Source organism: Xenopus laevis, chromosome 1L (genome assembly GCF_017654675.1).
Source record: "Xenopus laevis strain J_2021 chromosome 1L, Xenopus_laevis_v10.1, whole genome shotgun sequence".
Taxonomy (NCBI): domain Eukaryota; kingdom Metazoa; phylum Chordata; class Amphibia; order Anura; family Pipidae; genus Xenopus; species Xenopus laevis.
This window is the reverse complement of record NC_054371.1, coordinates 208,715,353-208,740,690: the sequence shown is the minus strand read 5'-3', so window position 1 is coordinate 208,740,690 and position 25,338 is coordinate 208,715,353. Positions and strand designations below refer to the sequence as shown.

Genomic DNA, 25,338 nt, shown 5'->3' with positions numbered 1-25,338 from the left:
ACCCCCTTCCAAGCATCCTCATCCATTGCAGAGATATCTACTACCCATTTTAGGTGCAATCCCTCCACATGGGAGCCCGAGGATTTCTGTAAAATAGCATATATCCAAGAGATGGCCTTTTGCAGCCCCGGCTGCCGAAGGTAGCGTTCAAGTGTGAATTGGCTTATGTCCAATGAGCGGACGTGAAACTGGGCCTGGAACGTGTGACTTAATTGCAGATAGCGGAATATCATGTTGGATGGTAGCTGGTACTTTTCTCTTAAGGTCTGGAAGAGTTTGATCTGCCCACCCGCTACAATTTGATCAGTAAAGGCTTTTTAATTTTTTTAATTGGCATCTAGAACCTGACTAATGGCATTCCCATTTATTATGTAATATGTTTTTTTTTTTGTCTAGTTATTGGGTACACACACAGAGCTGTATTTATATCTACACTTTTATTTGCTTTTTGTGCTTTGCTCTGCCAAAGAACATGGTAGCCAGTAAATGGAAAAATGCTCCTTTGGATCCACAGTTATTCCGTTCGAACAGGTTGCCTCTGAGATCTAGGAGAGTAACCCCTATCCTTCTATTCAGTAGGAAAACTTTGTTCCTGGAATACTTAACTGGTCCACATAATTCCAGGACATTTACAAATAATTAAAGTCTTTGGAGTTGTTGTTTTTTCCGCAATTAATTGATACTTGAATGTTGCTTACAATTATATTTTCTTTGTGCAAAAAAAAATATATATATATAAGTGCAAAATATATATATATATATATAAGTTTCAGTACATTTTTAAAATTCCGTAAAATCAGTTGGAGCAATTTGCTTTTGCTGTTGCTTTTTTTTTCCCAAATAAATTGCAGCTTACAGCTACAAGATAAAAAAGAATTAAGAAACGAAAACTCCCAGGGCTAAAAAAAAAAAAGCATTTGCATTTCTAAATATGCCAGACATATCTGTATGCACTTTATAAATAAGTAATGAACAACCTTGGCCCCCACCCAACTGTTTTATGAACTACAACTCCTACCAGTACCCAACAGACTTGTTTCCTTGACAGCTGATTGACATTGTAGTTGAATATTTGGAGGGCAAGACATTTCTTTTGCTTGAATTCTCCTCTGCACCATGTAACAGCAATTCAAAAAGGGGGGTTTGTTCCTATTTCCTCTTTAAATCTAAATGTAATTTTTCTTTTTTTTTCATCAAAGGTAAAAAATGAGGATGATGATTTTGGATGGGGCGTAGTGGTCAACTTTTCCAAGAAATCAAACGTGAAGGTAATAAGAATATCTGTACACACACAGCTTACACATTCCTAATTTAATGTGCCGGTCTCCTAACCTGAATGGCCTTCAAACCATTGCTTTTGTACATAAATTGCAAGCAGAGCCAGCATGGGACTGTGCCGGACACAGGGTGGCCACACTTCTACACTCTGCAAAATGGGACCAATCTGGTCGCACTTTCTTTAAATTTGCGAGCCAAAAAAAAAAAATCATACAATATCTTCCCTTGTGGAATATGTGCATTAATCTTTCCAACAAAGTAAATGTTCTGCTTTCAGCTATATGTGTATGTTGTGGCCAGGGTCCAGGATTAATCAAACCCACAATTGCTAGGTTCATTGCTAGCCTTAATTTAATGCCATCATGCAATAGTGAGGGCTGCTACAAGCTTGTCATGGTTGGTATCTGCAAAGGAATGTGTAATTATAATGAAACCATACAAAATGTATTTAGCCTCATGCACAGTAGTGTGTAAAAATTAGCAAATGTGTGAATTGTTCATGGATAATGCAGCACGGTCAAAAGTATGGTAATCCCCCAAATGTTAATTTCTTATTATGCACCGTAAAAAGGTGTGGCTCGAGTCTGCATTTTCCTTTCTCAGTGCCAGCTTAAAGGAGCCTAAGTGCCTTCATTCATCTATGCCATTGCTGCTCTTTTGGTTCTGCTCCCAAATTACTTCAGACTATACCCTCACCCACTAGGCCATACTCCTGTTCCTGTTGTATAGGTTTGTAACAGAAAGTTTAAGATGGCCACACACTAAGCCAGTGGCTCATGAGCAACATGTTACTCACCAACGCCTTGGATGTTGCTCTCAGTGGCCTCAAAGCAGGTGCTTATTTTTGAGGTAGGGACTGGGGCTATGAACGACAGTGGGCCTAGGGGTGCACGCTATTTAAATCCGACCCTGATTCTATTTCGACTATTTGCCACCTAAAACCTGCCGAATTGCCGTTGAGTTTTGTTCTCTGATTCTTGGGTTCCACAGTTAAAGCACTTCTGTGCATGCCCCTTCTGTTCTGCTATTGGCTGATTCATGCTAGCTATTTGGATCAGTTGGCTCAATGGCATGGGTCATCTGACTCAAGCTGCTTTCTGTTGACCCCCTGGCTAGGCCCCAGGTAATGGCAAGAGGTAGCTATAGGTTTTTTCAACAGATAGGTATACCGTTAGAGGCACATTTCTCAAAGGTCGAATTTCGAATTCATGTTGGTTTTTTAAAAACTCCCCTTAACTACCAAAAATTCTAAATTTGACCAATCAAAATGTATTAATAAAATCACATTTTTAAAACACTGATTAATTGAATCGACCCAAACTCAAATCAAATTTGATTCTAATTTAAAAAAACTCTATTTGCGTTCAGGATGGCTGCAAACAACTCCAAATTGATCCCTGGACCTCTTCCATTGACTTAAACAGCAATTCGGCAGGTTTTAGGCGGCGAATAATCATATTCGAGTTCTTAAAGGGCCAGAAGAGTATGGTAAATCTCAAAAATTGAATTTGATTTTTTTTTTTTTTTTTTAAAAACTCGAATTCCATTTGAATCAGCCCATAGATTTGTCCATCGATTCTTTTTTTAATTTTCTTCTTTTTTTTTTTTTTTGCTTGTACCATCCATGCTATGTGCAGCAGAAGTGGTTTATCTGGCCAGGGACTGAAATGAATCAAATAAAAGGCTCTCTAAAAGTTCAGAGCTAAGAGGCTAAAGTGTGGGCAGCCAATGTTACGGAGCATTACAATGCAAAAAGATGATGTAATGTGCACATAATAATTTCCTAGCTGTTATGTTTTTATAGAGGAATAGATTTCCTCCCCAGAGCCATAGTAATGGGATGCCGAGTGGCATTTACTCTCGTACCCGCTGGTCTTATAAAACATAATACACATATCACTTTCTGTACAATAATATCCTCCAAAAAATGCAAGTGAGCGGAAATGTTCAGCAGAAGATATCATTTTTTTTGAGTCACAAACAGCTTAATTTATTAACTAAAGGAAAATGTAACTTGTATAAAATTGTGGTTTAACCACCCTGCTATAATGGATTAAACTAGGCATGGATATCCTGTGGCCTTCTGGATGATGATAAACTTCTATTCTAAGCAAACAGTCTTCAACCGGAGGGTGCATGTTGGACATTTTAAAATTAACAGAAGTGAAAGCCTTATTTGGCTATGACTCTGTCTAAGCTAAAAGAGTAATATTGGCTTGAAGGCTGAAATGACCACATTTGACTGTATCGACACTGCCTTAAAGGCATACTGTCGCAGGAAAAGGTTTTTTTTTCCCAAAATGCATCCATTAATAGTGCTGCTGCAGCAGAATTCTGCACTGAAATCCGTTTTTCAAAAGAGACAAAAAATTTATATTTAATTTTGAAATTTGGTATAGGGCCAGGCATGATGTCATTTTTCCAGGTGCCCCCAAACCATGTGACTTTGGCCCTGATAAACTTCAGTCACTCTTTACTGCTACACTGCAAGTTGAAGTGATATTACCCCCCTCCCTTCCCTCCCCAACAGCCTATCAACAGAACAATGGTCAGCTAACTAGATAGCAGCTACCTGACACCTCTGCGAAGGTTTTTTTGCATTGCTAAAACCCTGCTCTTTCCGGCTCGGGTGCTATTCTCATGTCTACCACTAGGTGGAGAGCACGACTTGGGTCGTGGTAAAATACAACGAGAAAGGGAAAAACAATAGCTATTTTAAAGCAGTTCCATCCTTTTCAAAGCTCAGGATCAGGCACAAAGCACTGAGATGGCTGCCTCCAGACCAATATTACTGCTTAAAAAAAAAAAACATTTGTTGTTTCAAGAATAACATTTTAAATGGAAGAGTGAATCATTTGAAATGAAATCAGTGTAATTTAGAAATAAAAAGTAAACTATAAAAATCATGACAGAATCCCTTTAAAGACCCCATGCCTTGTTGACCTTGTACAAAAGCTTGTGTAGCTCAGAGTTCTATCTCAGAATAAACCACGTTGATAATCCGCTGAACAAATGTAGCATTTGAAAACAAATTTAAAAATTTTTTATTTAATTTGTTGCCTTAAACAAAGCAGAACTGTTAAAGTGAAGCTACTTCCAATTTACGATTGATCTACTTTGTTCACTAGAGCAGTTATGGGAGGAGAGGAAATTCAAACTCTTTGTTTTTCAGGGTGGGGTAATAATTGTAAAAACAACTCTTCAAAAACCAATAGTTAAAATATATATATATATATATATATATCCTTATAAACGGTGAGTTCTGATGTCATTTGTGTCACATGACTCACTGAAACTTGTGTATTATAAAAAATAAAGTACCCCCAATTGCAAAATATGAGGATATTAGAAGTCACCTCGGAGTTCTGAGGCCTCGTGCTTTTATATGGTCATGAAACTCCTCTGTAACTTATAATATCCTTATATTTTACAAGAGGGAGTACTTTATTCACTATATATATATATTTATAATTTTTTTTATTTATTTTTATTTTGTTTTTTAACTTTTGTGTAAAATATACACATATACTACAGTTTAGCAGAAAACTTTGTTTTACACAATAAAAACGTTTAAATTGAATTGATCACTATTCTTTTTTTTTTATTATTTTCCTAAGCCGAATTCTGGTGAACTGGACCCACTCTATGTAATAGAAGTGCTTCTCAACTGTTTAAAAGAGAGTGTCAAAAATTATGCTACGGAGGCTGCAAAACCAGCAAAGCCAGATGAGAAAGGCGAGATGCAGGTGTGTATCGCTTGATAAAATATTCAGCAATTCCAATCACCGTTGTAATATATATTTTTCTCTAAGTCGTTAGTGACAAAATAATCATCTATTTGAGTCTATTTGTCAGCTAAGTGGTTCCCCTTTAAGTTAACTTTTAGTATGTTATAGAATGGCTAATTCTAATCAACTTTTCAATTAGTCTTCATTTTTACTTTTTTTTTATAGTTTTTTAAATTATTTGCCTTCTGACTCTTTCCACTTTTCACATGGGGGTCACTTACCCCATCTAAAAAACATTTGTAAGGCTACAAATTTATAGTTATTGCTACTCTTTATTACTCATCTTTCTAGTCAGGCCCTCTCCTGTTCATATTTCAGTCTTTTATTCAAGTAATAAAATAAATTCAAATAATTTGGACCCTAGCAACCAGACTGCAGAAATTACAAACTGGAGAGCTGCTAAATAAAAACCTAAATAATTCAAAAACCACAAACAATAAAAAAAACAATTTGCAAATTGCCTCAGAATATCACTCTTTTACAATCTAAATTATATTCAAAGTTAAAAGTGGGGTACAACCTAAAAAGAGCCCTGAACCCAAATGATTGTTCTACAAAGAGCAACATTTCTTTTCAATATAGGTGTGTTGCAGTCAGTGATTTGCATTCTATGCTCCCTCTAAAATCGAATGAAAATGTAAATCTGTTTACTGACCCCTTTCCCTATGCTGTACTGATAAGGATTTTACTTTTTCCCAATACTGTAAGCTGTTCCGACTCTACACTAATGTGAGCCCTTTTTGGCTACATCGTAAAACAAGAATCCGCTAGGAGAACTGGAGAACTGCAGTACTTTGATGCGTGCCATTATGTGTCTAGCACACGTGTGGAAGGATAGTGCTCCTGGGCTGTATTTATACGACGTGTCACATAAACTGTTTGCAAGCAGACATTGTAAAATGAAGAGTGAATATAAACACGCCACGATTCATCTTCTGCAACCAAAGCTTTCGGTCTCCCAAGTTTGGCAGCTGAATTAATTGCACATTTGGATGCCACATGCTGTTTTCAGTTATTAATAAGCATTGCTGAAATGAGTTGGAGCTGGTCCCGGGTTTGTGTCAAGAAAAAAAAAAATATTTATATATATATTCTTCTCTGAATACTGTGGTGTTCAGTCACATAGTGGGTAAAGCCTGTTGTAGGAAAGAAATCAGCCGGTACTGGGATATAATCTGCCCATACAACTGCTCCAGAGGATTTACAAAGTAGCAACTGTTTTTTTTGCACATATAACTGTCTCCCAAAATGTGTCTAAGAGTAATTAGGGAGTGGATATGTAGAAGGGTGCTAGATGTTGATGCAGATATCCCCCACCTTTGACATTTACAGATGTTATACAACTCCCAGCATGCTTCAGCAACCACAGTCTGTTAGTGGAATGCTGGAGGGCAATATGTATTCTGTAGCCCACCCATTTTGTAGTTATTGCAGTTGTTACTCTTTGAGAAGGTGCCAAGCAGCTTTCAGATTGTGCCAGTGAGTGGGTAGGACTTTGGATGTTGTTGTACTCAAGGGTTAATAGTATTAACATGGCAGCAGCTGTGTGCGTTGCATGTAGCAGCTGGACCGGCTGGAATGCAGTTTCCTGCCACAGGGAACATTTCCCACATTGCTTCATTTTGGCAAAACCAGTATTCTTCTATGGTTTCACAGATACCGCAGACATACGATGCTTCTATGTATTCTCTGGACTGTTCACAGAAGAAATATTGTACATCTTTGCAGGTTCGATGCATACCTGGTTATAAAGAGAAATATTAATAGGTCATGAAGTTGGTTCAGCAGTATGTTTTGTTTTTTCAGAAAATGATGGCTGCTGGGTTGAGCGTCTGTACCATCTAATATTGTTGCATGAATTGGATATCTTTGGATTGCAATTTATTTTCATATTCATCAACATCATTGTTCTCAAACTGTGGGACAAGCTCACCAAGGGCAGCCAGGATCAGTGGCAAGGGATGCCCAGCCTGAAGCCCATTTAGGATGAGATTTAATGACTAATTTATTTTTTCTCTTCTAGATACTCCTGAATATGTCAGGGGGAGGGTGGATTTGTGGTGACCAAGTATTTACTATCTTAGAAGTTCTTAAAGTTATAGCTCAAGGCCAAAGTTGGACATCAAACAGAGGTTAAACTGAAAGTCAGAAAACAAGTGATCTATGTTGTCAAAATAGGGCAGAGGGCTAGGATAGGGGAGTGGGATTGGGCTGAAGCAAAGACCAAAGCGAGCTATAAATGTTTTTTGGAAAAGTCAGGAAAGCGTTGTTTACAAGTATTGGGTTCCTGTCCATGATTATATTGGAAATTCAGCTCATACTGCTGGTGCAGCTAGATTTCAGCCTGAAAACACATTTTTTGGTTAAAATTTGCCTTGTACCTGGCCAGGTTTGGGTGATTTCTCCCATTTCGAAGAAAGTGCTGCGGTTAATGTCACATGGGTTTGGATTTTCCCCCAAAAAGTGCCACTGTGATTTTTCTTACCCATATCTGCCCCATGAGTGCACTGGCAGGTGGATGGCAAAAGTTTGGTATCTTCTCCACTGGTAGCATGATGTTTTGTAAAAATGTAGGTGTAAAGATTTGTCAAACTCACATGCTCCAGCTGTTGCACTACAGCTCCCAGAATCCCAAATTGGGTGTTCTACAATAAATATTCTGTGCGTTTAACATCTTTCCCATTTAAGAGGTTGTTTCAGAGGACTGCGAATAAAAGGTGTGGAGTAATAGAGTTGCAAGGAAGGTCCCTTCTGGGAGCCAAGCACAACTTCTAGATAGCTGCAGTGCAACGCTAAGAAAAACCATAATAATTCTTGATGGCTATACTCCCCAACTAAGCACTAACCATTTAAGATGGCTACAGTGACTACAGTGTTTTTTAAAGCCATTACCCTTGTAATATTTGTCTGTATTCAGACTCCTGCCATTGTAATAAAACACAGTGAGACATAGTTTCCTAGAAAGCCATTTGCGTAGCTCCATGAACATATAAATGGAACTTTTTCCCCTTTTACATGTTCAGAGCAAGCTCCGCGGGCAACTATTTTCCAGGTTTTTATTTCTTTGCATTACTGGCTTTCCAAACCAAGAGCAAAAACAGATTGCTCATAGCAAAACACATTTGGTTATTGCCAAAGGTCCTCTATAGATCCATTTTAACCTGGTTTGTAGTTGCAATTCTAGTACTACATGTATTGATTGTGTTACCAGTACATCACATAACCATATGGCATCATATTTACATATAAAAAAAACTTTGTCTGCTATATAAACATGAACTTTACTTGCCTGCAGATCTTCTGTTGTACAAAGACAGTGTTGATGTGCCATATAAACATTTGGGGAACACATGTGAGGCTTGCCAGTAATCCCTGCGCTTATTCCTTTTAATAATTGCCATATGGTAATTGCTTCTCACTGCTTTTCAATAACCTCTGTAGTCTGATATTGCAATTTGGATTGAAACTGCTAACTCTGTAGAATATGATATTTCTCTCTGTGCTTTTCATAAATAATACATATGCCTCTATCTGAGAGTCCAGCTGCAATCTCTGTTATGCCTGCTGAGCAGTATCTGGTCTGTGTTTGTAGTGAGGAAATCTGAAGCTATAGTCAGATGTTAAAGGAGAACTAAAGCCTAAAAATAATTATGGCTGGAAATACTATATTTTCTATACTTACAGCAGCCCCATAACAGTTCTGATCCAGGCCTTGAAAGATGGCCAAACAAGATCCATGATGGGGAACTACAGTTTACGTCTTTTGAGACACTGCACATGCTAAATGTACTCTGGGCAGCAGTTGAGAAGCTGAGTTTAGGAATCGAACCATTAAGCAGAAAATGAGGTTTGCTTTAGAAGCTGAAAAATAAAACTTTACACTTCAAGATTAGAAAAATAGTCACACATATATAGAATATAGAAAGTAATTGGAAAAAGTCGTAATTTCTGGTGAACTATCTGAAACCAACTGCACTGAAAAAAGTGTTTGAATGTAAACCACCATTTAATATAGGAAAGAATACTTAAAGGAGGATTTAACCAGTAATAACCCCCCCACCCTGAGTAGACCCCTCCCTTCCTCCTCCCCCCCAGCCTACCTGTGTTCTTCTGACTTATATATAGATATGATATACCGTATATACTCGAGTATAAGCCGAGTTTTTGAGCCCCCAAAATATGCTGAAAAACGCTACCTCGGCTTATACTCGGGTCAAGTGCAAAAACGGTCGCCGGCGTCCAAGAATAGTCACCGGCGTCCAAGAATAGTCTCCAAGAATATTCGCCGGCGTCCAAGAATGGTCGCCGGCATCCAAAAACAAGATGCCGGCATCCAAAAAAAAAGATGCCGGCATCCAAAAACAAGATGCCGGCACCTCCAATAGGAGCAGAAACCCTCAATTTTTTGATTGAAACTTACCAGAAGCTGCTGCATTTCTCACCCTCGGCTTATACTCAAGTCAATAAGCTTTCCCAGTTTTTGGAGGTAAAATTAGGTACCTTGGCTTATACTCGGGACGGCTTATACTCGAGTATATACGGTACCGTATATAGATTCTCTGCTTAGGGAAAAAGGACAGGACTGGTGTTTTCTGTCGGAGGAGAAGTAGCAGCAGTTACGTGAGTGCTTTGCCTAAGCACGAAAAGTGACTAACTTTTTCAGAAGTAAAACTAAGCATTTAAAAATAAAAAAATTCCCTGCTGTACCACCACACAAGTGTATTTTTAAAGAGAAACTACAGGTTTGTAAAAAAAAAATTTAAAGATGCAGAATTTAATAAACTATATTGAGGAAACAATTTTTAAATCTTTCTCTGCCATTTTCTGCTATGGTTTGATTGGGAGTAGTGTACAGCAGCCATTACTTCACTGGGCCCCGTGCTTCAGCTTTATCCATCCAGAGTAAAAGGGCAATATTTACATATATATATTCCAGTTGGGTAAGATTCTCTAATATGCCGCTTGATTTGATATAAACTGTTGCTTAAAGGAACTGCTGGTGAAACTATTGTGTTTTGATTCAGAAACACTATAGTTCAAGTAAACAAGCTGCTGTGTAGCAATGGGGGCAGCCATTCAAAGGAGAAAAGGCTCAGGTTACACAGCAGATAAACTCTGTAGAACATAATGGTGTTATCTGTTATCCACTATTTAACCTGTGCCATATAGACTTTTTTCAATTTTCCCCATTGATACACAGCAGCTTGTTTATATGAACTATAGTAGTATTTCTGAAGCAAACACATCAGTTTTACTAGTGCAGGTCAACAATACATTATATTTTCATTATTTTAAAACACTTTAATTTTTTTGGTGTTACTGTTCCTTTAAGTGTATCATCATAGCACAAGGAGTGCTTTACATACAGGCTGTTTTATGTTGTATATTTTTTTTATATAGGTCTACCATATTTAGGGGTATAGTTTCCATTTAAAGGAGAACTAAAGCTTAAGTAGGCTAAAAATGTTGTACATTATGTTTTGTGCTTCTGTACCAGCCCACGGCAACTACAGCCCTTTAGCAGTAAAGATCTGTGTCTCCAAAGATGCCCCAGTAGCTTCCCATCTTCTTTTCTGCTGATTCACTGCACATGCTCTGTGCTGCTGTCACTTACTGAGCTTAGGGACCACACAATATACAGTACACATAGAATAGAAATGTCACAATATAAGGCTGATTAGTAATTAATACAGATAATTACTACATGGCAGCACAGAAACCAGTGCAACTAGCATCAGAATTTAATAATGAGCCCTGAAGCATTAGCTTACATTTCAGGCCAACCTCATTAGCTTAGCTTCTCAACAGCTGCTCAGAGCCCACTGAGCATGTGAGTGTCACAGATACTTTCCAAGATGGTGACCCCCTGTAACAAGTTTGAAATCCTGGATCATTGCTGCTATTGAGAAGCTGAAACTTTAGGCTGGTGCAATAAGTTCATTATTATTATATAAAATATGCTATTTTTAGCCACATTCATTTTTCGGCTTTAGTTCTCCTTTAAGGTAATTGCAGAGGCATTCAGAGATGCCTCACTTGAATATTTTTTTTAATTGTTTACAAATATTTAATTCCCTTTTTAATAACTTAATCAAAATGTATTGCAAATTATGCGTTGGACTCTAGCGTAATTCACTCCCTTACACCTGGCAAAGTTGCGCTCTTGGCGAAGGGACGTAACTACGCAAATTCACTTCGATGCGGATTTTACTGAACGTTACCTCTTGCGCCAGACTTGCCTTCGACCCCTCAGACCAGGCGAAGTACAATAGAGTAGATAGGACTTCATAAAAAATTATTTGAATAATTTTCTAAGTCACAAAAAACGCTGGCGACTTTTCATTTTTCAGGGTGATAGGCTGAAAAAGATTGTAATTTTTTTGGGGGGTACCCTCCTTCCCCCCTACATTTCCTAACATATGGCACATAAACTATACACTGGGCTCATGTGTAGGGCAATATAACAACTCTATTTTATTTATTTAAGGTTTCCCTGGGCTTGTGTAATGTAATGTATTTGCTGCAGCATTTATGTCCATTCAACTTTAACTTCCTGTCGTATGCAAATTAGCCAACACTAGCACAACTTTGCTTTGCTTGCCGCAGTAACACTAGCGCTGCTTCGCCAGCGTTTGGCGCCCTGGATGCAACTTCGGATTTTAGTGAATTAGCGTTGTCCGGGCGAATCTACACTTGGCAAAGTGTTGCAATGTGAGCGAATCGGACGCTAGTGCAAATTCAGCGCTCCGTAAATCTGCCCCATAGTGTGCAGTAGTGATGTGCGGGCCGACCCAATACCTGCGGGTCAACCTTGCTGTGCTGTTTGCGGGTCGTGTACGGGTGGGGGTTGAGCGACCTTACACTGCCGGCATTCGGTTTTATAGGTGCACGACTGCTCTGCCTCTTTTGTGATGTTATCAGTGGGGCGGGCGCATAACAATAAATGAAGGGCGGAAGTAGAGTGTGGGCGGGGGCCAGTTGGCAGGTTGAGTGGTAAAATTTAAGGAGGTGTACTAGTGGGTTTTACATGGCATCGTCATTATCTTGATAATTAGCCATCATTGTTTTCTCACTCTGACCAGGGCCTCTTTATTGCCACCCGTCACAACATCGCCATCAAAGTACATTTCAGTTTTGTAGACGGAATAGCAAAAAAACACATTTACACTGAACTTTTAGCATGGCACGAATTTAATTATGAAGTTACTGTTTTGCTTTTGGACAAATGTGTTTTTTTGTGTTTATCTTAACTTTCTCACCACAGTACACAATCCCATTTTGCACTTGTACAGATTATATATTGAGTGCTAGGAAATAGTGCTTTGCCTAAGCACGAAAAGTGACTTTTTCAGAAGTAAAACTAAGCATTTAAAAATAAAAAAAATTCCCAGCTGTACTACCATGCAAGTACATTTTAAAGAGGAACTACAGACTTGTAAAAAAAGTAAACATACAGAATTTAATAAACTTAATTGAGGAAACCATTTTTAAATCTTTTGTGATCACCCCTCCCCATATGTTTCTCGTGATATCCACTCATTTGGCTACCTATGCTCTGGGTGAGATCCAGCTGATCTTATTGAAGGCCCGGGATGAACAATAGGATTAGATAGCAGCCCTATGGAGACCCAATTAATTTGTGAGTGCCCCTAAATTTGCTGCTCATAGCCTGGTTAGTGAGATCTACCATAATTTCAGTTCAACTACAGGTATTTTCATAGGAATATGAAATTCTGCAGAAAAATTTATTTAGGTATAGTGAACATTTGGGGAAATAAATGAATTTGCCTTGTGAAGTTTTGCCTCTACCATTATTATCTGTTTTGCAGATTGTCCCAGTAATGCTGCACGCGCTCTGTGCCATTAGTAGTGTGCGTCTGTACATTCCTAAGGATCTCCGGACCACTGACAACAGACAGAGTGTGCTTAAGTCTATCCAGGTAATGCTTTGAGTTTTATTTTGGAAAGTTTGTGCCTTTTTTCCACACAGTGCACTATAATCTGCAAGTTTTCAAAGGAACTATACATTCACTTATATTACAGCAACAAATACAGTTGACACTGGCGACTAGTTCAGGAGACTGAAATATATGCAGATGAGCAGAGTAATAAAAATGCAAACCAAATTAGGATGCAGAAGTCAGATGCTTGTTATGTTTTGCTGCCTGGTACCTTAAAGATCCTGAAGTAAATTGTCATTTCAGTATTCGTCAGCATTAAATTAAAAAAAAACTGCAGTTCTCTGTTGGTTAACAGGATTTATTGTAGGCAATGCAGTGGAATGAATTGCATCTTGCTGCCTTTGGCTCGCAATTAGGGTTGCCTCCCTGGTATAGTGTAGTTGTGAAATGTCCACAGAAAGCCTGCTGAGGATTCATTGGTTTAAACTTGACCACATTGATGGAGCATTTGCTACTCCATTCATCAACACTTGTATCCTTTAATAGTTTTCTATAGGGGCACATTACTGTATCAATTTGTTCCATTTGCATGCAGACTGGCAGACAATGGGGTTGAGGATTTTGAGACTGGGTGTGGACCCTGGTGTACTGGTGGCCCCCACACACGCCTTTCTAACACGGCTTCAAATATAAACTACATAGTTGTGGCATCTAAGCCAGATCACAAACAGTGTGAGCAGTTTACTAGTAGTTAAAACCAAACCTTCCAACATCTAGAGGTGCCACAAAGGATGTCAGTAGATATCCATAAATGCTGAACCGGTTGCCTGTATCACTGCACACCTGTATTAGCCAGAAACATTTCCAACATTTTTTAACTCTTTATTCAGATTTTAAAAACAGTAGATCCCCCATTTTACGTTTCTCAGAGGAAGAGAACTGGGGAAAATGTAAAATCAAAGTAATGTAATATGCATAATATACAGATGGGACCACAATAAGATGTAAAATTGAAGATTCACTAAAATTATTTGGTAGATGATTGCTCGTGTAAATACAGATATGGGACCAGTTATCCAGAATGCTCAGGACCTGGTGTTTATCGGATAATGGATCTTTCCATAATTTTTATCTTAATACCTTAAGTCTACTAGATAATCATTAAAACAATAAATAGACCCAATAGGCAGGTTTGTTTCCAATAATTATTTCTTAGTTTGAATTAAGTACAATGTACTGTTTTATTATTACAGAGTAAAAGGAAATTACTTTTTAAAAAATTTGGATTATTTTGGTGAAATGGAGTCTGTGGGAGACGGCCTCTCCGTAATTCTGAGCTTTCTGGATAACCGGTTTCCAGATGACTGATCCCAAACCAGTATATGAATATATCTTTCAGTATAATTTTAAGTCCAGTTTCCATGGTGGTTTAACACTGGTGACGGTAGACTCTCATGGGATAGCTATGCTAACGGTAGACTCCCAATTTGTAGGTTCGGACCCGCATCCTTCACATATAAGCACATACTCTTAACGCATGGAGACCTGCTCCGAACCCAAGCGCTTCTGCTTGCTGCATGTACAAGATGTGAGGGGCTTTGATATTAAAGCTTTCTGTTATTCTAGGAGGTACAGAAGCGATTTCCTGATGGGGTGCCTTTGTTAGATCCTATTGACGACATGGGAATCAAGGACCCTGGGCTGAAAAAAGTTGTCCAGAAAACAGAAGCTTTTGAGCACAGAATGTATTCCCACTCACTCAATAATGACCCAAACCTGGAGTCCCTATACAAGCTATGTGAGAAGAAAGCACAGGTGAGTACAGTTCTGTTACTTAACAGCAAGTCTTTTTTTCTGTGTGTTAATAGCCTCAGGCTAATGCAAAGAATGTTTAAGAAATTCCATTTCTGATAATTATGTACTTCAGTGACCCCATTTTCTTTTGAACTTGTATTTAATTGAAATGTATAAATACACCAATATGTAATAAAAGACGGCAGGTTTTCTCAAGCAACGAATTAGATCTTAGAACAGGTGACCAGTAAAAGCTGCTGATTGGTTGTGAAATTCTGCACCTGGCTAACCATAGGCTAGAGCCAGAAGATGGATAGGACTTTGGAGAATCCGCTGCCCTGCTGCTTCCTTTGTTCTGAAGGTGCAGAGCGGATTTTGGTACAAAATGCAAAATGTCTTGTTTTGCCGCCGAAATCCAGTCTACCTGCACCCGTGCGGACATAATGCTTCTGGGTGCTGGGAAAGCACGAGTGGGGAAGTGGATTCTCAGCCTGCGTAGAAACTGCAGAGACCTGCAGTCGTCTGGCCCTAGCATGAATGTCTTTTATTGTATTACCTAATATAGACTTTTTTCTGATGATGTCCATCCTTAAGCCAGCAATTATGTTATTATAACTCCCATTTTACTTTAACAACAATATAAATCTTCAATGCCACAGCAATGTAGCTGTGCTTTGCATAACAAACGGCATCATCTTTGCATGCTAACCTGATTTTTTCGGTTCTCAGATTGCCGTAGATATCCGAGCAGCTAAGCGGGAGCTAAAGAAAGCACGGACAGTGTTACAGATGGATGAGCTGAAGTGTCGCAAGCGAGTGCTGAGAAGACTGGGATTTGCCACTGCTGCTGATGTAATTGAAATGAAAGGCCGAGTGGCCTGCGAAATCAGCAGGTAAGAAAGGAAGGAATAATGACTCCGTTATTTAATATTCCATAGGATATCCATTTTCATCTCTTTTTATTTCTTATGTCTTGCGCACCCAGCATGTTTAGGTTTCTTTCATAACTGCATAAGTAACACTAACCCTATTTAGTTTACAAGAAAAACTTCCTACAAAGTCCAAAATGCCAGTTTTGTGATTTGACCATTGGGGCACTTTTTTATTCCAAAGATAAAGAGGTTTAGTTGTAACTCATCAATAAAGAGAGACTTTTAAATAGAAAACATTCAGCAGAATAATTAATTAGTAAAAACTAAAGGAAATGGCTGCTGTGCTTCCAATGCCTACAGAAAGCAACTGTTTAGAAAGAGAACTGCAGAGTTAATAAGGTGATATCACATTAATATCCAGATTGGCAGGTGTTTTATCTCCCGCCCACAGTTACTGGTTGTTGCTGCACTGCCATGCTTTGGCTTTTGCTTTACCCACAAAATTTGAGCAGCAATGTTTTTAAATAAAATATCATGTGCGATTTCCTCATTTAAACTGCTCATCATTTTCAGGATTTAGCATTTATGATTTTCCTTTCCGGTGCATCTTCTAACCTGTAAACAAACACATGTCCAGTTTCTGCTCTTGTAAACACTCTTGAGTAAAAGATTTTTGGATGCTTCGTAGCTTATGTCAGCCTCCAAGTATTTATCAGACTGCTTTCCCTATAAGGCAAAGTTGCCTTGTGTGTGCAACTGAGTTTTTCCAAGCACACCTTACAGCTACGGAAAAAGAATACCAACATTCTTAGGCATGTCCATTAAAAATATGCCATACTTGAACAGCCGTCACTCCCTATTTTTAAAGTGGGCGTTCGCTCACCATATACCAGGAATGGCAGAGGGCAGGGGTGACAATATTGCGATGGGCCGTTAACCACTTTCATGGACTCAAATGCAAGACAAATATCCCTCTTTACCTACCAACATATTTGCCTTTCTCCAAGCCCAAACCTATACCAGCAAAACTATTAGAAGATTACCCGACAATAGCTTTTTATTAAAGGAGAAGTAAAGCTTAACTAAAGAAGTGGGCTAGAAATGTTGTACATTATGTTTTGGGTTTCTGTACTAGCCCAAGGCAACCACAGCCTCCAAAGATGCCCTATTAGCTCCCCATCTTCTTTTCTGCAGATTCACTGCACATGCTCTGTGCTGCTGTCACTTACTGAGCTTAGGGACCCACTTACAATACTATACAGTTCACATAGAATAGAAATGTCACAATATAAGACTGATTAGTAATTAATACAGATAATTACTACATGGCAGCACAGAAACCATTGCAACTAGCATCAGAATTTAATAATCAGCCCTGTAGCATCAGATTATATTACAGACCAACCTCATTTTCTGCTTGATAATTAGTGACAACCCCTAAGCTTAGCTTCTCAACAGCTGCTCAGAGCCCACTGAGCATGTGAGTGTCACAGACACTTTCCAAGATGGTGACCCCCTGTGACAAGTTTGAAGTCCAGTATCATTGCTGCTATTGACAAGCTGACACTTTAGGCTACAAATGTGGATCACAAATAGTCCCCCAACCCTTAAATTGTTTCTGTAAAAGTTGGCCAGGGTGTTTTATATCAGAAATTCTTTGAAACTTGGGAAACCTTTATTGAAATTATACCGCAGGCAATGAAGAACAAAATTCATGCATGCTTTCAATCGACTGACTTATATACTTGGGGTCAAAAGAGGAGACCCACCAATCTCATTATAGACGAAATTAATAGAATGGACCTTACATATTATTTAAAATTATTCCATTCCGAACTCCTCTTTCAGTATTGGAATCAAAAGCTTGTTTGAACCAGAGAGATTATTAAGGTTATTCTTCTTTCTCTTCTTATTTTATTCTACTTATCTTTATTATTGTTATAACCATATAAGGTTAACTGCAAGCACTACAGCAATGGTCGGCACTCCTGTGACTTTCTTGAAATGCTCCTAGTCTGTCAAACTACACTGATGTATAATTCGCAACATTGTAATGGAAATTAAGCAATATGCTGTTCATACTACCTTGCTATACCTGAACCATTGCATTCATCATACTTGTGATTATTGCATTGATGTGGAGATTTCTAAATCTTGTTAGACGATTGCTCAAATAAAAATCATATGCCATTACCTGTTCATCTACTGTTTGGAATGTACCGTAATGCTTTATACCACTCCTGTACTTGACTTTTACTCACTGCTCTGAGACACAGATTGCAAACAAACGCAGTTTCCTTTCAATCATAAAGGTTTTGTTCAGCCCTTATATTAACTTTTAATATGATGTAGAGCAGGAGTCCCCAACCTTTTTCACCAGTGAGCAAAATTCAGATGTAAAAAGAGTTGGGGAGCAACGCAAGCATGAAAAATGTTCCTGGGTTCCTTGTACCTAAATCTGTCCTTTAATAATTGACTTTGTTTTTCCTGTGCTGTATACGATTATGTAAACATCTACATAGACTATAAGGGGCAGATTCACTAACTTCGAGTGAAGGATTCGAATGAAAAAAACTTCGAATTTCGAAGTATTTTTTGGGTACTTCGACCATCAAATTGGTTAAATTCGTTCGAATTCGATCGAAATCGAACGATTCGAACGATTCGAAGTAAAAATCTTTAGACTATTCGACCATTCGATAGTCGAAGTACTTTCCCTTTAAAAAAAACTTCGACCCCCTACTTCGGCAGATAAAACCTACCGAAGTCAATGTTAGCCTATGGGGAAGGTCCCCATAGGCTTGCTAAACTTTTTTTGATCGAAGGATATTCATTCGATCGTTTGATTAAAATCCTTCGAATCGAACGTTTAGCGCTAAATCCTTCGACTTCGATATTCGAAGTCGAAGGATTTCAATTCGAGGGTCGAATTTCGAAGTATTTTTAACTTCGAAATTCGACCCTTAGTGAATCTGCCCCTAAGTGTCTTTAAATAGGTGGATTATTGCTATGTATGCATTTTGAATAACTTTGATGCACAATAAACTTGCAAATTGAAAAAAAAAAATTTCCTGGCTGGTGCCAAATAAGGGCTGTGATTGGCTATTGGTAGCCTCTATGTGGTCTGGCAGCCTACAGGAGGTTCTGTTTGGCAGTACATCTGGTTTTATACAACCAAAACTTGCCTCCAAGCCTGGAATCCAAAAATTGGGCAGCATGCTGCCCCCCTAAAATCCTGCCGCCCTGGGCCTAGGTGGCCTTTCCACAAATCCGGGGTTGGGGACCAACATGTTGCTCATGAGCTACTGGTTGGGGATCACTGTTGTAGAGACGGCTATTCTGAAACCGTTTTGAATTGGTCTTCATTTTTTATTTTTTGTGGCTTTTTAATTATTTTTGTTCAGCACCTTTCTGTTCTGGAATTTCAGCAGTGTTCTGGATGCTAGGGTTCAATTTAACCTAGTGACCAGGCAGTGGTTTGAAAGAGACCCAGGAATCAACTAGCAGGTAGGCAGGTTTTATAAAGATTTAAAAGGTTATTCTTGATGGACTTCTTTTTTTTCAGTTTAGTTTACTATGTAACTATGTTAACAGAGGAGGGCTTAAAGAGAAAGATAAGTAATAAAAAGTAATAATAGAAATATAGCCTCACAGAGCAATAGTTGTTTGACTGCTGGGGTTAATGGCCCCCTTTTGAAAGCTTGAAAGAACCACTAGAGAAAAGCAAATCATTACAAAAATATTTAAAAAAATGAAAACCACTGTGTTCAACTTTGTTTAACGACCAGGGGCTTGATAGCAAAAAAATGGAAAGGACTCCCCCCAACGATGCAGGAAATTCGGAATAGACTGTGGTGGACTATTGAAATGGAGAAATTAACTGCTCTTATGAATAATAGAGTACACAAATTTGATGAAGTGTGGAATATCTGGCTATTTCGAGAAGGCTTACTGCATAGACAGGTATAGCGTTTCAACCACCAAACTTCCTATCCTCCTCCCCCCCCAGTTTTCTCCTCCCCCCCACAATATAGTTTTTCTCATGTTTGAATATGACTATACGGTATTTCACTGCTTAACAATAAGAAACGAGAATATTCAGGATGTAAATGTATGTCAAGAAGTTCTTTATTCATAACTATATGTTTACATGTAAGAAATACATTCCATTGTATGTCTTTTTTCGGTCAAGCTTTAATAAATACAAAGTTGAAAAAAAAAAAAAAAATGAAAACCAATTGAAAAGTTGCTTACAATAGGCCATTCTATAGCATACTAAATGTTAACCTAAAGTTAACCAGCCCTTTTTACTTGGTTGTTCACTTTTAAATTAAATTTCTGTATGATCTAGGCCTAGGGAGTAATATTCTGAGACAATTTGCTGTTGGTTTTCATTTTTGTGGTTTTTGAGTTATTTAGCTTTTTATTCAACAATCTGGTTGCTAGGTACCAAATTACCCTAGTTACGATGCATTGATTTGAATAAAGCTGGCCATAGATGTAAAGATCCGACTTCCCCATCTCCCGACCTGTCACTAACCATTCCGATCAAATAAAGTAGTAAAAGAACAGATCAGATGATGTTCTGCCCCGACAGCAGGTATCCCCAACCTTTTGAACCTGTGAGCAACATTCAGAGGTAAAAGGAGTTGGGGAGCAACACTACCATGAAAAATGTTCTTGGGGTGCCAAATAAGTGCTGTGATTGGTCATTTGTTAGTCCCTATGTGGATTGTCAACCTCCATTGAGACTCTGTTTGGCAATGCACCTAGTTTTTATGCAACCAAAACATGCCTTCAAGCCTGGAATTCAAAAATAAGCATCTGCTTTGAGGCCACTGGGAGCAACATCCAAGGGGTTGGAGAGCAACATGTTGCTCAAGAGCTACTGGTTGGGGATCACTGCCCTACAGCAATCGTACGAAACTTATGTCTGACAAAGCTAGTGACAGTCTCCCACTGAAAATCGTACGATCGGCAATACATGCAGAGATATTATCGGCAGCCAACAGAAATCTTTTAACCTGTCCGTTTGACTGAATGACCGATCTCCACGGGACTAAAATATCGGGACTCTCCACACACGGTCGAGGATTGGTATGATCGGATCTTTGCGTCTATGGCCAGCTTAAGAGACTGTAATATAACGAGGAGATGCCTGAATAGAAAAATGAGTAAAAGTAGCACTTACAATACATTGTAGCCTTTTGAAGCATGTTTTTTTAGATGGGAGTCAGTGATCCCCATTTAAAAGCTGGAAAGAGTCAGACGAAAAAGGCAGATATTTAAAAAAGCTATAAAAAATAAATAATTGGAAAGTTGCATAGAATTGGCCATTCTATAACATACTAAAAGTTAACTTAATGATGAACTGCCCCTTTAAGCTGGTGATATAAATTAAGATTCACTTGTTTGGCAATATGGCCACCTATATGCAGGGCCAAATCAGGCTTATCCAATCGTTATGCTCCTGGGCCAACAACTGGATCATACTGGAGGCCTGGGCTGAAGGGACCATATCAATGCAATGAAGCAGTCCTTGTTGGGGAGGAGCTCAGGGACAACCCGTAGATGGGCAGATAAGCTGCTGATTCGATTACACCAAAATGACAACTAAAATCTATGTTTGGCCAGCTTCAGAATTTAGAAGAAGATCACCGGCACACATTACCCTTGTGTGCCGGTGATCTTCTTCTATCACCGAATAAGGGGTTGCCGATTTCCCAAACACTTAGCACCAGGAGAAAAATTGTGGTGTGCGGTTTATTCCTAAGTACATTCAGCTTCAGAATTTGACATCTTGGGGTTTTGGGCAGTACAGGACAACCGTAAAGTTGACAATAAATGGCACAATTGGATCTCTTTTATAATGTGTTTAATTTAAAAAGTGTAATTTTCTTATTGTAATGTAGAATTGATTTTCCATATCAGAGTTAAAGTATTCAGAGTAACAACTTGGTACCTTTAAGTTATAATGCAAAAAAACGGTTTCCACAAGGGCCACTTTTCAGTTTTATGTTGCTCTGCCCGAAGAATTTAATCTATGATTATTTGTACTTTCTTTGGTTTCCCCTAGCTTCTATGAAGCTGTTACTGTCTCTGCTTGCTACTTTAGACTTGCCTTTTTCTTCTATTGTTTGTTCTACATGTGACAATGGACTCTTACAAGAATTCCAAGCAAGGAACATGACCTAATTGGGGGGGGTATGACCAATTTGTAAAGTTGTCCTTCTATGTGATTAGCACTGGCAGGAAAAATACAAACACAACAACACAAACCTGGGTTATCGGAGGCATTCCTCTGTCCTTGTAGTGCAGGGACATTTGGGTATAGTGGACCTTTAAATTTTGCTTCAACAATGACCGATTATTTTAAAATCTCTCATACAATAATTGTTATTTGAAATTCCCTATCTGTTTAATTTTTTTTGGTCTTGCTTTCTTTTTCCCTTAAATGGACATTAAAATGTGAGGGCAGGACCTGTTGTTCCACTGAACATTATTGCAGCATTCTAATTGTGCGCTTGCCCTTATATAGCCTTTGGCCTTGCAATTTTGCATTGCCAGTTGCCAACGCTAACAAAGAATTAAGGCAGTATGAATGGGAACAGAGAGACAGCTGTCCAAATTAAGCTGAAATGTAAAGCTTGAGTGGATATTGCACAGCTCTCAAAAGGAGCAGTTAAAAGTGAGGTTATATAGGTCAAAAGCATTCCAGTTGTATTGGAATTGTTGCCTATTAAGGACGATCGAAAATGTTTTCTTTCCCTCTACTTGCAGTGCTGACGAACTCCTCCTCACTGAGATGATGTTTAATGGGCTCTTCAACGATCTGACAGCAGAACAAGCAACCGCTCTCCTCAGCTGCTTCGTGTTTCAAGAAAATGTGAGTTCTTGGCATGGCTGAGAATTTTATGCAAAGGCAATTAGTTTAGTTATGTGCTGGGAAAATGACCACTCTCACGTTCATGTGTCCTTGTCTGATACAGATACGTTGTAACAGATATTTTTTTTTTTTTTGGTACTGTTCTCACCATTAGTCAAGTATCTTAAAGGGATACTGTCATGGGAAAAAAAAAATTCAAAACAAATCCATTAATAGTGCTGCTCCAGCAGAATTCTGCACTGAAATCCATTTCTCAAAAGAGCAAACAGATTTTTTTATATTCAATTTTGAAATCTAACATGGGGCTAGACATATTGTCCATATCCCAGCTGCCCCAAGTCATGTGACTTGTTCTCTGATAAACTTCAGTCACTCTTTACTGCTCCCCTCTCCCTTTCCCCCACCAGCAGCTAAACAACAGAACAATGGGAAGGTAACCAGATAACAGTTCCCTAACACAAGATAACAGCTGCCTGGTAGATCTAAGAACAGCACTGAATAGTAAAAACCCATGTCCCACTGAGACACATTCAGTTACATTGAGATGGAAAAATAGCAGCCTGCCAGAAAGCATTTCTCTCCTAAAGTGCAGGCACAAGTCACATTACCAGGGGCAGCTGGGAAATTGACAAAATGTCTAGCCCCATGTCAGATTTCAAAATTGAATATAAAAAAATCTGTTTGCTCTTTTGCGAAATGGATTTCAGTGCAGAATTCTGCTGGAGCAGCACTATTAACTGGTTCTTTTTGGAAAAAAAATTTTTTTCCCATGACAGTATCCCTTTAAGTGATCTATACCTTGAATTTGTTCTATTACAGGCAAAAATGCAGGTCGTGGTTTACATGCCCCCTCCCTGTGTAGGGTTGCCACCTTTTCTGTAAAAAAAATACCGGCCTTCCTATATTTTTTTTTTCCTATTAATAACATTTGGCTCAACCATAATTTTTACAGGTCAGGCCGGTAAAATTCCGGCCCGGGTGGCAACCCTACCCTGTGTTATTGTAACAATTGCAATTCCATGGATTGAGAGTGAAATTTGTTGTCATAATAACAATGTAGCTTCCTATCCCTAGTCTGGAATAGTCATTGGCTATTCTCACTTTAAGAGAGCGAATTATCGCCTTAAAATGAACATTTACTATGTAGTAATAATCCAAGACAGTTTGCAATTGTTTTTTATTTTTTCTTTTGTTTTTATTTAGCATTTTTCTGCAGCTCTTAAAAGGGCACTATAGTCTCTTTTTCAACATTCGTTTTTTGAACTGAGCTTATTCTAAACATACATTTTGCCTATTATTTTAATTATCCCAATAAGCAAAGTCAGTCCTCTATGGTAACCAAATAAATGGATATATTGCAAATGACATACCCATTTATAGCCTCCTTCCCATTGTTCTGTTTAGTAGGGGCAACAGACTGAATGAGCAGAACTGCAGGAAGTGAAGAAGACCTGCGGCTTTTCTAATGAACGCTATATTTAAAACCACTAAAGAATTTAAATGCACATTGATTGGTTTATGTTAAGTGTTTCTGACCATTTATCTTTAAAACACTTTAAAGCATTTTTAGGGCTAATGTTCTAGCTAGTCTAATATTAATGTATCACTCAATTGATTAGCTTTGTTACGCTAAATGTATTATCCATTGCTTTATGCATTATCTTCTCCTGCATGGGCTTTTAGCAAAGATAACAGAGGAAGGAATAACATGATGTTAGTAACGGTTCTGATAGATTTCCGCTTACCCTGGTTACTCTATGCCCCATTAGATTAGTAATTTAATTATGTCCAGTTGAGTCATTTGCCATGCTCATGAGTGGTATACAGCAGTGAAATTTAATATTCAGACTTCGAGCGCAAACCGCAGATTTCTACATTATAAAGAATAGAAATGGCGTCAGTCCTGCTGGCTCTGGTTACGCTTTTCCAACCAGTTTTGAGAGAGATGATCAAATGTAACTTTATTAACTTATACAGGTATGGGACCAGTTATCCAGAATGCTCGGGACCTGGGGTTTTCCGGATAACAGATCTTTCCATAATTTGGATCACCAAACCTTAAGTCTACTAAAAATAATCATAAAAACATTTATTAAACCCAATAGGCGTGCTTTGCCTCCAATAAGGATTAATTATATCTTGGGTCAAGTACAAGGTAGTATTTTTTTATAACAGAGAAAAAGGAAATCATTTTTAAAACTTTGAATTATTTGCATAAAATGTAGTCTATGGGAGATGGCTTTGCCGTAATCTGGAGCTTTCTGGATAGCTGGTTTCCAGATAATGGATGCCATACGTCTAGTGTGATAAATGTCTGTTCTTCTTTTCCTCTTTCTCATTTTCTTTTTGTGGAATTTACATCAAATTATAGGGGGGGCTGTACATGGCAAGTGCCAGTAGTCATTAACTGAGTCAGGGAGAGGTTAAAACTAATGAACTTTTCTTTTTTCATTTAACCCGGAGTAGAGAATTAAGTAGGGCTGATTTTGGTAACTGTCTGAACTCCCTGAGATGTGGGTGAATGCACAGAGAGCAAACATGTTTCCTTTCATACTGTGCTTTGTGTAGCCCATATGTCACAGGGAGTACGGATGGATTCCGGTGGCATTTTCCTATTAAGTGTTTGTTTTCACAGCTGTTCCAGCAGAGGAAGCTTTCCTTTAGAAATCCCAAGCAGAGGGATGTGTGATGCTGAGAGCATTGCTTAGCATTCTACACGGCTTGCGGAGAAGAGAGTTGACTTGTGAGATTCCATATCTGCTTCCATGCAGTTTGGTATTTTCTTCAGGTGGTACAGGGTAACCCTTTTGAAATAAAAA

General features: G+C 38.5%; 1 protein-coding gene across 3 annotated transcripts in view; it reads left to right on the top strand.

The window, feature by feature from the left end:
• The window catches only part of mtrex.L (Mtr4 exosome RNA helicase L homeolog), an 86,010-nt gene that overhangs the window by 49,624 nt on the left and 11,048 nt on the right, over positions 1-25,338 (top strand). For 2 of the 3 annotated variants that reach the window (XM_018266111.2, XM_018266113.2), the window contains exons 18-23: positions 1,200-1,268; positions 4,896-5,024; positions 12,896-13,006; positions 14,594-14,782; positions 15,491-15,654; positions 22,414-22,519. In XM_018266111.2, coding sequence (XP_018121600.1) covers positions 1,200-1,268; positions 4,896-5,024; positions 12,896-13,006; positions 14,594-14,782; positions 15,491-15,654; positions 22,414-22,519 — 768 coding nt within the window. Of the gene's footprint in view, positions 1-1,199; positions 1,269-4,895; positions 5,025-12,895; positions 13,007-14,593; positions 14,783-15,490; positions 15,655-19,421; positions 19,645-22,413; positions 22,520-25,338 lie in introns of those variants that run through there. The other variant, XM_018266117.2, reaches the window with a different exon arrangement.